General features: G+C 38.9%; 1 protein-coding gene across 2 annotated transcripts in view; it reads left to right on the forward strand.

Moving 5' to 3' along the window:
* The window catches only part of TBC1D4 (TBC1 domain family member 4), a 45,201-nt gene that overhangs the window by 21,366 nt on the left and 6,860 nt on the right, over positions 1–16,975 (forward strand). The window contains exons 12-18 of one of the 2 annotated variants that reach the window (XM_029086309.1): positions 6,031–6,191; positions 7,110–7,319; positions 9,219–9,221; positions 10,940–11,098; positions 12,726–12,884; positions 13,415–13,659; positions 16,560–16,719. In XM_029086309.1, coding sequence (XP_028942142.1) covers positions 6,031–6,191; positions 7,110–7,319; positions 9,219–9,221; positions 10,940–11,098; positions 12,726–12,884; positions 13,415–13,659; positions 16,560–16,719 — 1,097 coding nt within the window. The remainder of the gene's footprint in view (positions 1–6,030; positions 6,192–7,109; positions 7,320–9,218; positions 9,222–10,939; positions 11,099–12,725; positions 12,885–13,414; positions 13,660–16,559; positions 16,720–16,975) is intronic. The other variant, XM_010173343.1, reaches the window with a different exon arrangement.

A 16,975-nucleotide genomic window follows, 5' to 3' on the forward strand; every position in this document is an offset into this window, starting at 1 on the left:
GAAAGAGTCTTTGTAGTCTGATTTACTGTATCATGTAGCTTTGAGATTATGTGTGATATAGCAGACCACTTTCCTTGGTGTTTTGGTGAACTTTGATGTGGAGAAGCAGAGACAATGTCATGTTAGAAAGGTGTTTAATTTGTAGCTGTCAGATGGGCATATACAAATAACACCAAGCCAGAATCAACTGGGGAGCTGGGCCTTCAAAAGCAATTTTGCTTATTATATGAGTGTCTTTATGTATTGGCCCCTGTAGAAGATTGTTCTGATCCATTTTTACATCACACTTGAAATATGGTCTCAAACTCAGAAACTGATACTAGGATGTACCACTGGGTACAGTGGTTCTCACCTGATTGTAGACATCTTAATCTCATCTAATCAATAGAGAGAAGCTGATGTTTCTGCAACACAGTTACTCTCATCCTAATGTGATTGTCTTTAATATTCTGACATTTACAGAGCTCTATCTTCCTTCCTAAATGTTAATACAGCCTCTTGTGCCTGTGACTGGGAACATCTTCATTTAGAAAGCATGAATCATGCCCTAAAAGTGTCTTGACCTTCATTACGAAGGAAGACTCGGTTGACTTACTAAGATTTAAATGGCTGTGTTGGAGACACCTAAACCCAGGAGATCTCCTTAATGTTTGTGGGCAGGCTGAGCTTTTTGGGTTTAATTATAAAGATTTCTGTTGTGATGCTTTATGTGGAAGAAAGAAAACATCAATGTTTTCTGCTTTAAGGAATGAACAGTATAGACAAGTTGGGCATCAACACAATATGAGGAGGTGTTTTCAGAATGTTTTTACTGCATTGTTGATTCATGTGTGTAGAGAGAAGTCTAGGGTGCGTTGTGCAGCATTTAAAATTGAACACAAGCACACATAAGGATTAAAAAAAATATCCTGCCAATAGGGAGGCAAACAAACAGTGATATGAGAACATAATCTGTTTGTAAACTTCCATTTCTATAACTTCTGGAATTCCTGGCTTTTATTCAGTGGCTACTCCTGAAAGCTAGGCCGCTGGAGAAATCTGCTCTTTTTGAATATAAAAATAAAAGCAGCACCTTTAAAAATGAGACAACCTTCAGCACAGGTTTGACTAGCTCACTGTCTCTGTTCATTGCATTGTTATGCAAGGACAATTTAAGCTGATTATTGCCACTTGAATTTAAACAGATTGCTTTTTTAAAAAACAACTTAATTTCCCATGCAGAAAGTGAAATACTTGAGAATGCTCTTTAAACAAAATAGCAGAAAGTAATTATTCAGAATAAAAATACAGGAGTAAGAACCAATAGAGAGGTGTAAAGTAATCAGAACTAGTTTTTCTTCTTCCCAAAGGGGAGGAATACTTCATGTATTAGGCTTAGGTATAGGCTTCTGCCAGCTTAAGTCCTGGGAGCTGAAATATTAGCTGCTGTCTTTCTGGGCGTGATCTGGGGGATTTTGAATCATCTTAGCCTCCAAATTGCAAAGTAGGTCAAATTAATTCAATTGCTACTTAGAGCAATCAAGAGAAGAAGTTGAAATGAAAGCAAACTGGGGAAAAATGCAAACCTTGGCACGACCAGCAACTGTATTTATTCTCGAGTCAGTTGGCTTGCACAGACTCAAGTGCAAAATAATTCAGATAAGTATTGTGTAATGAGTTCACAAGAAATTGAGTAGATTTGTGGTTTTTTTGAATATCGGGCTTTGGGAGCATTTTAAAGAACAGTTTTGGGAAAAGATTTGGGAATTGAAACCAACCAATAAGCATGTTTGTAGTCAGAACAAGTTTTTGGGGTTTCTTTTTTTTTTTTCTGTCTTCCTCCCCCCGAACTATCTGTCTTATCTTCATACTATACGTTAGCTGATAGAATAGTGAGAGGGGTGATGCTTTGGTGAAATTGAGTTGCAGTTACCTGACATAAAAAGCTTAGATTATCAGTACTCTGTACTCTTGAGTCCTTGAGTTATTGCTTGTAACAGTTTAAGGATGAAAGTACAGACTGAAATGTTTGAGGCATTATCTTGAATTTATAGATTTTCACTTTTTATTGCATACAAGCTGATGAATGCGTTTTGATTTCTGTGTTGGGTCAGGAGCATAGGGTAGGTAGCCTTATGGAGAACCATTATTCTTTAAACTGAACTGTGATGCATTTATCTTAAATACAGAATATTATATTGTTACCATTTTCCAGAGCTGCATGAAAGGTGTGTTAAGTAATGAAAACAGGAACAGTAAGTAGAATAATTTGGAATTACTTCATTTTGTGTAATTTTTCTATTGAATTATTTGGCTTTGCTCTTTCATGTGTCTGTTTTACCAAGCTGAGATGTTCTGATGTAGAATCTCTACCATAACCTAGTTGTCATTTTCTTAAAATAAATAAATAAATAAAAGGAAAGGAAAATCAATTCTTGCAGTCATGTCCTTGTTTGCAGTTCAGTTCTTAAATATCTCTTCTGTAGTTCTTTAAGATTATAAATACTGCCATCTCTTAATTTGCAGCACATTGACTCTGGTGCATTTCATCTTGCTCAGTTGTTGGTAGGTTGCAGTAGGACAGGAACTGGTAGAAAGTAGTTGCATTTTTTTCTTCTTGGTGGCTATGTCTCTGTATAACCCAAGAAATACTCATCCTCTGCCTTGCCCCAGTGTCTAGGCTCTATAATACATAGTTTATAGAGCAGTTATAAATTCATTGAGTTTGAGGTAGTGACTCTTTCTTAAAGTGGAAAACATTAAAAGCTGGAATTAATAATTGGGCTATTTTTACTAGTTGACCTTGCAGCATGTTTCCCATGTAGATGTTTAACCCTGTGTGTTGTCAGAACAGAGTCTTTTCTTAAGAATTCTTAAGAATTTTTCCCATGAGTGTTTAAGCTTTGATATCAGTACCTGACAGGAAAGTTGTGAAAATCTCTGTTTCCCTGGGATGGGAGGTAGTGAAATCTCTGCTGTGTTTTTCAGTAGCAATGACTGAACTCCATTTAAGTTGTTGTTGTTGTTTTGGAGCTGCTTTTTTTCTTAATGTCTCTGCTGACATTAATAAACCTCTTTATTTTGCAGGGAGCTGATAGCTAGTGATGAGATGTACTTTTTTTCTTTACCCCCACCCTGTTTAGAGGAACTGTCTGAGGTGTTGCTGGCCTGTCTGAGCGAGCACGAACCTGCCTGCTTGTTAAAATCCACAGCTACCTTAAAACCTGAAGTAATCTGATTTCTTGCAAGTATGACCAAGAGCGAAGCCAGCCAGTTAAGTTTAGGTATGAGAGATGGTAAAGTCTCAGGAATAAGTATCATACAACTCCTATTTCAAGGTGGGAAATATATAATCAAGTTAACTCATATGGTTTTTTGCACCAACCTTCTGAACTGTTTCATCACAGGATAGGAGGCGCTACCATTTTACTCTGACTTCTTCCTGCTTTTACTCTGTAGAGTGTTGTTTCACACCTTCAGATCTGATGTTAAGCTAGGACTTGTCTGTCTCTCTTGAAATGAGGAAACTTTTTTTTCTCTCTTTCTAGCCTCCCTTCACTAAATATTGGTGTTTTCACAGGTGCCCTTGCCTTCCATTGACTATGGCAAGGTGTGTGCATGTGACTTTCAAGTTTTCCTCTAATCACTCATCAGACAGCTCTTTGAAAGAGGAGATGATTAATGTCAGTTACTCAAAATGCCAGGGGAATTTTGGAAGGGAAGGTTTAACAACAGAAATACAGGTCCTCAGAACTGTATGATTTGCACGCTTCATGAGGTAGCACGTGATCCATCCCACTGTAAACTCTGTGACTCAAGTGGTGTCAACAGCTTTGTTCCAAACCCTAAATTAGCCACCTTCTTATTCTGACTTTCCTGTAAATTTTACTACTGTAAATTGAACACTATTCTTAGGACTGTCTGCACATTTAGGGGCACAGTAGCTGAATGTAGATTTTGTACATCACAACAGAATGGAAGTTTTCATTCCCTTGTTACGTAGCTTCTATTTAGTAAGTCCTGGAATGACTTAGTTTTTGCATTCTAGCATGTGATATATAAGATTTGAAATAGCAAGAAGTGGTTTCACTACAGTTATTTATAGAAACATGAGTGTTAGTGATTAATATATCCCAATTCAATACCTTGTTTCCAAGAGTCATTGGACTGAAAATACCTTTTAAAGACAGCAGTTCTAGATTAAAAATGAGTTTTGTAGTCTATGTTTAGCCAGCACAAGCACTGGTTCCCCCAACACCAAATACTGTGTAAGAGTTAGCCAAAGAAGATAGTCACAGGGTTTTCTGTTGCTATTTTGTTTCGTGCAACATGGGGCTCTACTGGGACCACCTACTGACAGAATGATGCATAGGGAACTGAGGCACTGTAGGATCTAAACTATGAGTAGAGAATATCGGACTATCTGTTATCCAGGGCTCCCAGCCCATAGTGCTGTTCTTAGAGGAGAGCAGGGGTGGTGCCTAATGCTGGGTAGGTGAACTTGAAGATGTGATTACTTCTCTGCCAGGGTATTGAAGCAGGGTCTGATACATGTGTATGATAGCAAGTCCACTTTGCTTGTTGAGGCTTACAGATGTCAGGGAGCTGTTGGAGATCGTTAGTATAGGGACAGCTTTGATCACCACAAAGACCAGTTCTAGCTTGATAGATTGTCATTCCTCACAGAGTATTTGATCTGAAAAGCGCTGATTGAGATGGTGTAGCTGGTAGGTTGGTGTAGCTGAAACTCCAATAAGATGTAGTCTGCCTCACTTGCACATTTCTCCTTTTGTGCAAGCCAAATGTGGGGAAGCCGACTGCAGCTGGCAAACTGCAAGCATCTGCAACTAACTTACCACTACAAACACCTAACCTGCTGTGCTTTCCTTCCATCTAACTTTTTAGAGACTTCATACTGTAGCATGGAAATTCTTTACAGGATGAAGGTTTAAGTGTAGCTACTGCTGTGTTGATATAGCAGTTTTCCCTGTGATGAAGATGGAGCTACAGACACAGCTCCCCATATTTGATTCTGTCTTCCCAAGAAGCCTGTAGGTGTGTGTCACGCTGTTGACATTGCATAGAAGGGTTTGTGTCAGATAATCAGTGTACCCATTGCTATACGAGATCTGTGCACCTATTTTACTACTGCAAATGTAAAATGCTGGAATATTTCTGAAAGTGGCCCAAGTACTTCTGAAAGCTAAATGTCCTTCCTTTTCTCTGGCAAAAGTCAGTAGGGAAGTGTGCTTGATGTCCTCTTAAAATGACCTCCTAGCAAAGCTTCCCTGTATCTTCTCCTTGCTTCTTCCAGCAACATAAACTACTATTAAAATTACAGTGTAAATATCTTTGTACGTGCCAACTGGGGAAGGAGATCAGCTGCTTTCAGGTCATTGTGGTAGAACCTGCCTTCTGTTTGCAAAGGCTCTGTTACTTCAGCTGGAGATGCTGGTGAGGCATGAGGTCATTTGTCCCCATTTGTGTAAGTGAAGTGTCCACTCCTCATGCAGCCTCTTTCCTATGCTTCAGGAAGGCCAGAACATTGCCTCCAATGAAATAATTAACCTGTGAGCTCATCATGCCATTTAAAATGACACTAAATGGAGTGTTGTTCTCTGCTAAAGCAGCATCTGTGCTTTTAGGGGTATTACATCAGACTGCCCCTGTAAGACTAATGGATAGCAAAGCAAATCCCATTGCTGACTACTTTAGAGGCTAAATATTACTACATTTTTCTCTTGGCTTTTCAGAAAGTTTAGCTTTTATTCTGAGCTTCCAGCTGAACACTTTATGAATGCTGTGAATTCTTCCAGGTGCTATATAGTGCAAACTTCACAGCACTGTGTTGCGATAAAACAATTGGGCATTTCAGTATTCAAGGTGATGCTCACACACTGCGTGCTTTGCCTTCTAAAGCTTCCCAGCAAATGCTTCCACAGGTTTGCTTGTACATTAGACGGACTTAACAAAGTTGGGGTTTTTTTTTGGTTTTTTTGCCTCCAAAGATGACTGACTTTGATTACCACATCTGCTTTTTCTTTCCTTCAGTGATGGGGAGGGAAAGAAAAGAACATCAACTGTCTGCAGCAGTGAATCTCTAAATGCTGTGGGGGCCACGCTCACACCTCGCCGCATCTCCTGGCGGCGGAGAATATTTCTGCAGGTAGCTTCACCTATGAATAAATCTCCTTCCAAGATGCAGCATCCAGGTCTGTGTGTGCTTTTAAAGAAAATAAACAAGCAGTTGTTACCGAATAGTTATTACTATAGTGAACTGCAATGTGTGAAAATATGAAAGGGCGAAGGGAGTCAGCTTGATACAATATTCTTGCTTGAACCTCACTAGAGATCAGTTGTGCTCAGTTGGCTTTAGGTCTTTGTTGCTTTGTGCAGAGGATTCTGTCATCAAAAACAAATGAATTGCAATCTGCTGAGGCTGCACTGGTAGCAAGGAAACTAAGAACTACCTCTTGCTGACAAAGATACCCTCTTAAACAGCAAATTTTTACCCCAGCCTTCTTACATAATAGCAGTGTTTGCAGAAAATGGTGGTTTTTCTGCCTTGTCCTTCTACTGCACATAGCAGCTGTTGAATGTGTTAATAATTCTTATAGCTTTAGGTCATTTAAGGTAGACACCTCTGAAATATCTGAAATCCTGCTATGTTGATATAGTCCCACTGGTGGAATTCACAACCACAGGTAAATGACAAGCCCTATATTTAGTGACCGTAAAGTGCTATAGCCCTGCCTATCCTATAGTGCAGCTTAGCAGATGGAAAAAGTTGCTTTTAGTATCAAGCCTGTGGTAAATCACAGCAGTAAACAAGCTCAGCTGTAAAGCAGACTTTATGGATAAATGTCTCTTTGTAACTGTAGAAAGAGGCAGCAGGGGAAGGGGTTGAAATACTGGGCGACTATTTTAACTTTATTTACTTTAAATACAACTTTAATTTAAATAAAAGACTTAAAAATAATTCTATACTGTTGAACTGCATTTTCTGTCTTTGACATCAGCATCTCACTGCTGAATGTGGAAGACAGCTATTTTTGTTCTGCTGTGACTTAGATTTTTGTGATGTGTCAAACAATCTGAGTTTCCCGTAATAGCTTTCTGATTCTTTGCAGATGGTCATGATGGAAGTGAATTGTTACCATTATCCCCTCTTGCTCCACCTTTGGAGGAGGACCCTCTTGTTCTAGTATTGCAAAATGAGGATGGTCCAGATAAAACTGGAGAGAGGAAAAACTCAGAAGAACTGCAAAGTCTCTGGAGAAAAGCCATCCATCAACAAATTCTGTTGCTTCGAATGGAAAAAGAAAACCAGAAGCTGGAAGGTTAGCTATTTAGAAAATACCCCTAAAAACTATTACAAATTCTGCTGCCTGAAGCTGAAAACTGCTAGTGTTCAACACCTCAGAGATGTGGTTCTGCAATTTTTTGGTTAACAGTTCTAGAAAAAAAATGTCTTCTTCCAGTCCTGTCTCACAGTCTACTAGGTTCTCTCTACACTTTCCAATTCTTAAGGAGTCATCTCAGTTAAAGAAGAAAGTCATAACTTTTCCTTTTGTAGTGCATGTTAGACAAACTGCAGTCTGTGTTCTAGCTGACTAAGTCTAGGACTTCTAATATGAAGTGGAATCGGAACAGATGCTGTGTGAACACTTAGGTATGGTAAACCTTATCCTCTATATCTCATTTGCAGCACATGGCATTTCTTTCCAGGCTTTCTATCCTTCATTAACCACATCACAGTGGTGATTTATAAATATGGTTTTTGAGCAACTGGCTCTTGAGGTACGTCAAAAAGGGTTTTTTGGGGTTTTTTGTTGTTTTTTTTTTGGTTTTTTTTTTTAAGATGGGCACTATACACTGAAAATTGAGTGCTCGTACTGAGGGATCTGAAGTTGACTGTGAAGACTTGTTGGTTGCCTGAGCTTCTTGCTAAGTTTTTATTATGACTGATCAAGACTCACACAAATGAAAGACAAGATGCAATGTCTATCCTAGCATATGGAAGTTCTTCAGTATAATAGGCTGATAGCTTTTGGTGCAAGTTAAAAATTTCAAATGTTCTTTCTGCAATTGCTACCCTCATCTTCTGTATGGTTTATAACCTCGTTATATGGTAGTCTGATTGTTCAAACAAAACATAATGATCTTGTTAAGGTCAGTGAACTCTTTTTACATCTTTAGTGGGCCTTACTGAGAAGGCAAGGCACAGAAAAAAAACCAGCAGGGACTGAAGTCTTTCCGTGTCCCTACAAGTGTACATCCTTGAAAATATTTCCTACACGTGTAACGCATTTGTCTGTGGGCACTCTCTGAAGCTTGTCTCCCTGTTGACACACACTTCTGTGGAGAGTCCTGCATTCATAGGAAACATCTAAAGAGAAGTCTTTTAACTTCAGACAAAATCTTGGTTTAATGTTTTAGCAAATGGTCAGTCTACTGTTGTGGGGTGTGGAAGCTGGATGTCTGCTGTAGTGACTAATTTTGTGTTATTCCCTCTGGTAGTATGAGCTGCTGAGGGTGAAACTCTTTCTGTACCTGTGTGGCTGGAGGTACTGAAAACTGTTAAATTGATCCAGTTCCTTAAGACTCAGTTATAAGTTATTTCTGTTCTGTAATGAATATGTAGAAAATAAATTCTGCCAAGTTCTGCCATTCGTGGTGAAAACAGGAATGTCAGCAGTGGAGGCTCCAAACTGGCACTTGTTTGCCAGCCTGCATCTTGGTTTGTTCTCCAAAGAGCATGTCTCCATTCTTGTGTGCAAGTTCATAAGTACTGCTAGTGAAACTGGTACTCTGGCTAGCTGGAATTCATTATCTTATTTTCAAAGGGTGAAAAGTAAACCGTCTTAACACCTGCCTCTAGTCTTCCTTCCAGTGGGCTGCTGTAACATGGACCATTTTATGGACAGGACATATGCAGAACTGATAGATTCCAAACAAGCACCAATTCGGGCAGTGGTTGGTGTTCTAGGCTACAATTAAATGGAGGTCTCAGGAACAGGAAATGTAATAACAGAATTGCAACTATTTGTCTACTTGAAGTCAGGTTCCTACCTGTGAATTTGTTCAGCTGTTTATGACTGGATTAAGACTGGAATTGTTTTTAGTAATTTTCTGTTAATGTTTTGTTGATTTTTATTTACAAAATATTAATAGAACCTCTTTTCCTGTTCCTTTTGCTGTCGAGGAGACTTGAATAATATTAGCTCTTTGTTTTACAGAAGGTAAGTTCTGTGAATTCCATAAACTTGCCTTTTTTTTTTTTTCTTTTTTTTTTTGAGCAGCTGAAAGCTCTTTTTGCCAGTAGATTACCTAGAAATACAAGAACTGCAAAAAGTTCTAACAGTGATTAGGAGGAAAGTTAACAAGGATGATTGCAAGCAGCCAAGGTTGGCACAGGAGGCAGGGCAAGTACAATCAACAGGCAAGCTCCCTGACATTCAGTAAGGTTAACTGCACAGCCAAAGTATCATTCAGTGAATGATAACCCATGCACTTAATTCTGGAGTTCTTTGTCACATTGAAATAGGTTACTGTTGTCCTGAATCTGTCACATACTGCTTATGAGAATGAGCGTTCTCAAATTAAATCATACAACAATAGGGTAGTATTTAAAATTGCCCCAATCAGACTTCAGTTTCTTGTGGTGAGATCAGATTCCCATTTTTATGGAGGTGTACTCTACCTTGCATAATAGCTGCTTCTATAAGGCCCCTGTAATCTTGCATCCATGTGATCTCACTGGTGTAACATACAGCTTTTGGAAATTAAAAAAAAATTAAAAAATTGTCACCTGTATTTGGAGTGGACATGGCGGTGATCTTATGGATTCACCCAATATTGGCTGTATCCAAAGTGTGCTGTTTCAGCAAAGGAACTGATTGTCTTGTCTTGCTGGTTGTGGAGATGGTGGTGTGGAGTGGTGTGCATCTGTAAGAGGAAGGAGTCTCTGGCAAGGAGCAAGTACTGAACACAGATCAAGGCAAATTCGGGATGAACTCAGTTGCAGCTTTCAGAGTTTATGTTGTGAAATGTACCATTTAGTCCAATGATAATTAAACCTGTCTCTGTAAATAAAGACACTTTCAGGTCTTGATTCCAGTTTTTTACACCACTAGTGTGAGGAATTGGAGTGTTTTTCTGCATGCATATCATGTATAATAAAATAATGACAGTTAATTTCTCAGTAATGGAATTTAAAAATGCGCCTTCATGAATTTCCAGAGTAACTGTGTAGCTTTATTTCAGAAATACTGAGTCCTCTGGAATAAATATCTTGTGCCAGGTAGTCCTGTGCAGCAAATCTGTTAAGTATACAGCCAACATGATTTCTGTGCTTCAGCAGAGATGTACCTTTCTGGATATGGCTCATGTTGGTTCAGTCTATTTACTTCTAGTCACCCTGATGATGCCAGGTAGCAGTGCCAAGAGCTCTTATGACTTCACTTAAGGGACATGTAAAAACTGGGATCAGTGTGACAGACTTCAATTTAGAAGACTTGCCTAGCTTGCTTACCTAAATCTCTTAATACAAACATTCATATATTTGGGACTTTCCATACTAAAACAGTTGTAATGTTTGCCATAAACAAGAGAAAAATGATCAAAGGTCTTTTTGCAGTTGAAAGAAGCAGCAGATGTGGTGAAGTTAACCTGAGTGGGTTTTTCTTTTTGCCCCAAGCCTTTAAAAATGTTTTCATGTACTTCATGAGTTACTAATGTTCATGGCCCAGTAAGAGATGTTAAATTGTTACCTGCAACATCTTATGAAGACTGGCCCGACCTCAGCTATTAAGTGATGAATTGTAGAAGATGTATTTATACCTAGTCAGATTATCAAATAGATATATCTGACTTGAATGAGTTCAGTGTATCTGCTATTTCTTGTAATTTTCTGATGTTCTGGTTTTTTGCATGTTCTTCCTTGTGTTCTGTGCTATAGCAAGTAGAGATGAGCTCCAATCAAGAAAAGTCAAACTGGACTATGATGAAGTTGGTACATGTCAGAAAGATGTCATAAATGTTTGGGATAAGAAGTTACTAAACTGCAGAGCCAAAATCCGGTGTGACATGGAAGATATGCATTCCACTTTGAAAGAAGGTATTTACGTAGGATGGCTTTTAACTATGAAGTCTGAAATTTTGGGGGTTTTTTGTTGCCTTTTGATACTGAAGGAAGTCTGCCAGCAATGCACTTCTTCCAGTAGCACAAAGTAATGAAAAAATTGCCTTCTTTTTGCAAATGCACCCACCTCCTGCTGCCAAACAGAAAATAGATTCTGCTGTGTCTACAGCTTACAGTGTCAGCAGTGCAGAAACATAGTCATAGTCCTCAAAGTAGCATCTTGTGGCCATGTATTATTACATCCAAGATTGAACTTGGAGCTTCTGCAGCTAACACTGTGACCTTCTGGTTTCTAGTCTGTGGCTCCTATCCAATTGACTATGAGTTTCAGATGCTCTGATTTTACTTACTGAGAAGGCAGGACCATAACATCTAATGTGGACTGTGCCCAAAACTTATGGGAATCACAACCAAGCTTCAGAGAGTCAGAAGGACCACATCTTGTGGAGTCTGGACTATGGTATTCTAATATTTTGTTTATTCAAGTGGAAGGCTGGGGATTTTTACTTGAAGTAGATCTTCTTGGGCAGAAGGGGAGGCAGAGGTCCTTGTTAGTATAATGTGGACACAGAATCTGACTACAGCTCTGTGCCCTCCTCTGCAGAATCTCAGATCTGTATTACAGATGCTGAAAAATCATATTTCAGTGTAATCTGGCTGTAGTACAGAAGGGAAGTTTAAATTGCTACCAAAGAAAATCTTGGTAAAAATAAGGTGGTTCCTGTTAGTGACCTGCAAAAGACTGCCAACAAACAAATTTCCTTGCTGCCCTGTCTGCTGCTGGACTGCAGTTCAGAGTTGGGAACAAGGATATGCTTTTTCTAACTTGTATTGTTATAAAATAATTATTTGCCTGGAAACTATTAGCAGAGTTGACAACAAAGGTTGGTTTACAGAATCAGGGGGATGAATGCCAAAGACCAAAAGTAGACAGAGTTGACAATTTATTTTGACTTCCAAAGGTTGGTTTACAAAGTCAGGGGGATGAATGCCAAAGACCAAAAGTAGCATTTTAATTTAGTTTATGCTTTCACAGGTGCTTGGCTGACTAGAGAGAAATGCTGTCTTGCAATATGAGTGGTTCTGTGTCCTTCCTTTGGTATGCAGCATTAATGCTTTTAGGTTTCAACTGAGCATTTTGTAATCTGTACATCTTTCTCCAAGCCTATGGACTGACTTGAGCAGCCCTTTGGGAAGGGGAAGAGGAGGTGTAGACCTTCCTGTATTTTACATCTCTGAACTTACTTCAGCCTTTCTAAACAGGACAGTCTGCATTTTCCATGTAGTAGTGTATCTTTTCCTGCTGGAGGCCAGCAGCTCAGAGGTGGCAAGATAAGTGATGTCTGTACCCCAATTGCCCAATGTACTGCTTGGTGTAATTACTGTAAGTTTGTAGTTAATGTTTAGTTAGTGTGACTGAACTGTGGCTAGTGAGGGAATATGCTGCAGAGTGGACAATTCCTGAAGCTGACTGTAAGGGATGTTTCCATCCAAGGGATGTCTCCAGAGTGTTTCAGCCAAGATGATAACAGAGCAAATTCTTGCATTATAGCACTAAAAATATGCCCCTGCTTAGGCCTCTTGTTTTTTGACTGACCTGCAGGTGTACCAAAAAGTCGTCGGGGAGAAATTTGGCAGTTTTTGGCTGTGCAACATCGAGTCAGACACAGACTGCCAAACAAGCAGCAGCCTCCTGACATCTCTTACAAAGAACTTCTGAAACAGCTGACAGCTCAACAGCACGCCATCCTTGTAGATCTAGGTATGTCTGTGTGCAGCTAGGAGATTATTCTGATGAGTTTTGTGTGTCTGAGTGGAAACACACCAGTCTTAATGGAAGCTGTTGCTGGAGTAAAAGCTGCTATATCAGCACCACTTCCTGTGTTGTCAGGGTACCTTCTGTGTATGCCACTTAGCATCCTCTAAGCAAATGATGTCTTAAGTTATGCTGTTTGTATTTATACTCTTTTACATCTGTCTGAAAAGAGGAATCAAGCAGTTGCTTCTGCAAGTTCTATGCAGACAAGTATATGAAGTGAGCTCAATGGATACCATCTAAAATCAGTGGTATAATATGGATTGATCTGACTAAAATCAATCTGTATGTGAAAGCGAAAAGAAGAGGTCTATGGGAAGAGAAAAGTGCTGGTTGTCAGGCCTACCTGGCTTTTGTTTGTTTGTTTTTGAGGGGGGAGGAGGTTGTTGGTTTTTTTGTGGGTTTTTGGTTTTTTGTTTGTTGGGTTTTTTTTATTAAAGAATTGAATATCAAATACTTTTCTCTCTTCACATCAGGACGGACATTCCCAACACATCCTTACTTTTCTGCCCACCTGGGAGCAGGACAGCTATCACTCTTTAATCTCCTGAAAGCATACTCTTTGCTGGACAAAGAAGTGGGTTATTGTCAAGGTATAAGCTTTGTAGCTGGAGTGCTGCTTCTACATATGAGTGAGGAACAGGCCTTTGAAATGCTGAAATTCCTTATGTATGACCTTGGCTTCCGTAAACAGTACAGGCCAGACATGATGTCCCTACAGGTAAGTCAGCCTTTCTCCTAAAGCAAACCAGAGTTCTAAGTCACTTTTGACCTCTCAGAGGATGCTCATGTTCTCCAGGGTCTTATGAGGCTTCTGATGTTGTTTTGGAGGTTGTGAGGTGCATGAAAATGTTATTATCAAACCCTTCTCTGACTCTGAATTTGCAAACAGAGAAGTTCAGAACTTGCAGATTTTTCCTGTCACACATCCCCATCATCTCCTGCTTGGAAACTATGCTTTCTCTGGTATTTTGCTCTTTCTTTTCTTTTCCTCATTTCTTTCTCTTCCTTATGCCAAAAACCCGATGTGCTTGCATCTGTATTGATGAATTTTAAAAACAAAATTTTATTTTGTTTTTTCTCAATCCATAAGCACATAGATGTAGATTTTTCTCTTGTAACTCCAAGTGAAATCAATAGTGACACCCAGTGGCCAATGTACTCCACAGGCATTAGTATTTGAGGCTGCTCTGTCTTCCCTCATTATTTGCACCTCTTCTCTCATCATCCTCTACCCCACCACCACCAACACAGAGAGAAAACAGACAAATTTTTAATCATTTAGTTTGCTTATTAAATGATGCATGTTCTGCAATGTTAGTATTTGACAGCTGGCTATAGATACTCAAGGCTGCTTATGAATGAGACAGAAAATCTTTCAGATCTGTGTAAAACTTCAGGGTTTAAAATCTGAGGAATGTTTCACCTTGAGATGTAACTGTCCATTAACTTAAATAACTATATGCTATAGGCCCCTGATAATATAAAGTGATATACCACTGCTGAGTTAAAGCTTATAATCCACAATGCAGAAAGAGAAAACTAAGAGCTACATAGAAAAGATTCTTTCTTTTTTCATGCACAGCAAACACTTACAAAAAAATGTAAGGAGGAGTTTGAGTCCACTTTTCATGACCAGTCACTTTAGGTGCTTATTTGGCAAATTTCCAGAACAATACAAGAGATTATAGTTAAAGAAAATGTATGTGCTTATTCCAAAAATGATAGAGGGGTGTTCTACAGAGGATGCAAGCATGCAATAACAAGTTTGTTGTGATTGAACTAGGGGTGAACAGCCATAAAGAGCATCGTTCTGCCTTTTCCCTGTCCCATTCTCCACCGCTCACCCCCACCCCCAATATGTTTTGAACCAGTGGGGGTCAAAGTGTGATAAATGTGTGGTTGTAGGTTTTTTGTTTTGTTTTGTTTTTTCCCCAAGAAGATGCTCTCTTAATGTTTGTATGTTATACTGCAATTGTAGACTTTCAATAACATATGATGGTTTGAGAGCATTAAGATGTCCTGAATTTCACCTTTCGATTTAAATGAGTCGTAAACTTTCATCATCAGATGCTCTTAGGAAGAATGCTTTTTAGGTTTGAGAAGGTTTACCACTTGTAGTACTGTTTGTCTCTTTTCCCACAGTTTGCTCCTAGGCAGTTATCCTGTCTAGATAAAAGTACAAGTTTTTTTCTGCTCAAGACAAACTAGATTACTGAAGATGACTTAGAGGATCTCACTAAAGCCGAACCCTTTGGTTTGCTTTTTAACAGGAGTAGAGCACTTGCAAACTCTTTTACATTTACAATACTGAAACAAAAATAAGCTTATATACAGAATTACCTTCTGTCTTGTTAAAGAAAAATGTTGGATGTCTCTTTAGGATAATGAAAACTTATTTGACTTATATTTTTTAATTGTTGTCTGGAAAAAGTAGTAATCTCGATCCTTAGTTCATAATGGACTCACCCAACTGGTTTACTGCTTCTGTAATACTATTCTGATTTTACATGTAAATGTGTTTTGTATTGACACTGTCCAAACTGTGCTTAATTAGTATCTTTGGCAATTAAAGCAAGGGCTGAAGAGCATGCACAAATTTAGCTAATTTGCCCGCATGAGAAGTGATCCATCTGCTTGCAGACAGTGCTGACTGATAGGGAGTTAGAAGCATGGTCAGTTTTTGGTGGGGAAGCATCATGACCGCTAAAAGTAGGAAAGTAGATAGATCCAGTAAATTATTTTCTTACTGAGGAATGGATTCACCTTAAGCATAAGGCACTGTTGACAGCAAAATTGGACCTGACAGGTAATCAACATATGTCTGCTTCTCATCTTCTGCTTTCTGAGAGAAGCATTGCTCTGTGCTGTGAGCGACTTACTGTGGAATATAAACTATCAAAATTGCAAGGAAATAATTTGCCACAGAGTGATACTTTCAGGAGTGAATAGCAACCTGTAACTACTTTGCTTTGCAACCATTTACAGGTTGTGTAGCAGCACGTTTGCATTAGTATCTTAAATTTCTCTGGGCCACTGGCACGTGGGAAGTATGTTGTGAAGTACATATGTGGTACACCTCTACTGACCCCCCATATCTAATGTACTCTGGGGTACAGAAGCTGTCTAAAGTAATAACTGTAGCATAGGAGTTTTAAATGCAGAAAAAATATGGCCAAGATTCAAAAGATGAAAGCTGAAATGTGTAAATTTAGCCAGAAATAGTTCAACTTTGTAATGGAGAGTTCTGGCATCTTGGAAGAGGTGCTTCTACTTTCATTTCTGCAAGACTGAAAGTTCTGGTTTGTTGGTAAAGTTAGATCAATATATTCTCTTTTTACCTTAAGCCTGTGAATCTGAAATGATACTTCATTAATAATCAGGTTCAAACTGTTCCTTGTTATTGACTACTGTGTTGATTTTAATTCTTTAGAGGTGGGTTGTTTACATGTGAGTAGATATCACTCTGGGCCCTAGGCAACAATTAAGCTTCATTTTACAGAGCCATCTGTACTGGAGTTAATTTCCCTCAAGTGATATGTGCATGGTTTGGAAAACTGAGTAAAGCTAAACTTTTCTTTCTCTACTTCCTTCCTCCCCCAACCCCCTCATGCACTGTAGATTCAGATGTATCAGCTCTCAAGGCTGCTTCATGATTATCACAGAGACCTGTATAATCATCTTGAAGAAAATGAAATCAGTCCCAGCCTTTATGCTGCACCATGGTTTCTTACACTGTTTGCATCTCAGTTTCCATTAGGATTTGTAGCCAGAGTATTTGGTAAGAAAGTTTATTCTGTTGCAATAATAAACAGAACAATGTTGTCCATTGTATTTTGAAACTCTTAGGGAGTAGTTTTCTACATACTAGGGACATTTGGGGTGACTATTGTGGGTGGCAAGTAGCAATGCTCTTCATGGTGGGATGTCACCTCCTTTTCAAAGAGGAAAACTGAATTGTATTCTTTGAAACATCAGACTTGAGCAATTAAGTATGTCTCCTGTTATTAGCCAAGAGACTTCTGAAGTGTGAACAG

Source organism: Antrostomus carolinensis, unplaced genomic scaffold, assembly GCF_000700745.2.
Source record: "Antrostomus carolinensis isolate BGI_N321 unplaced genomic scaffold, ASM70074v2 scaffold768, whole genome shotgun sequence".
Lineage (NCBI taxonomy): Eukaryota > Metazoa > Chordata > Aves > Caprimulgiformes > Caprimulgidae > Antrostomus > Antrostomus carolinensis.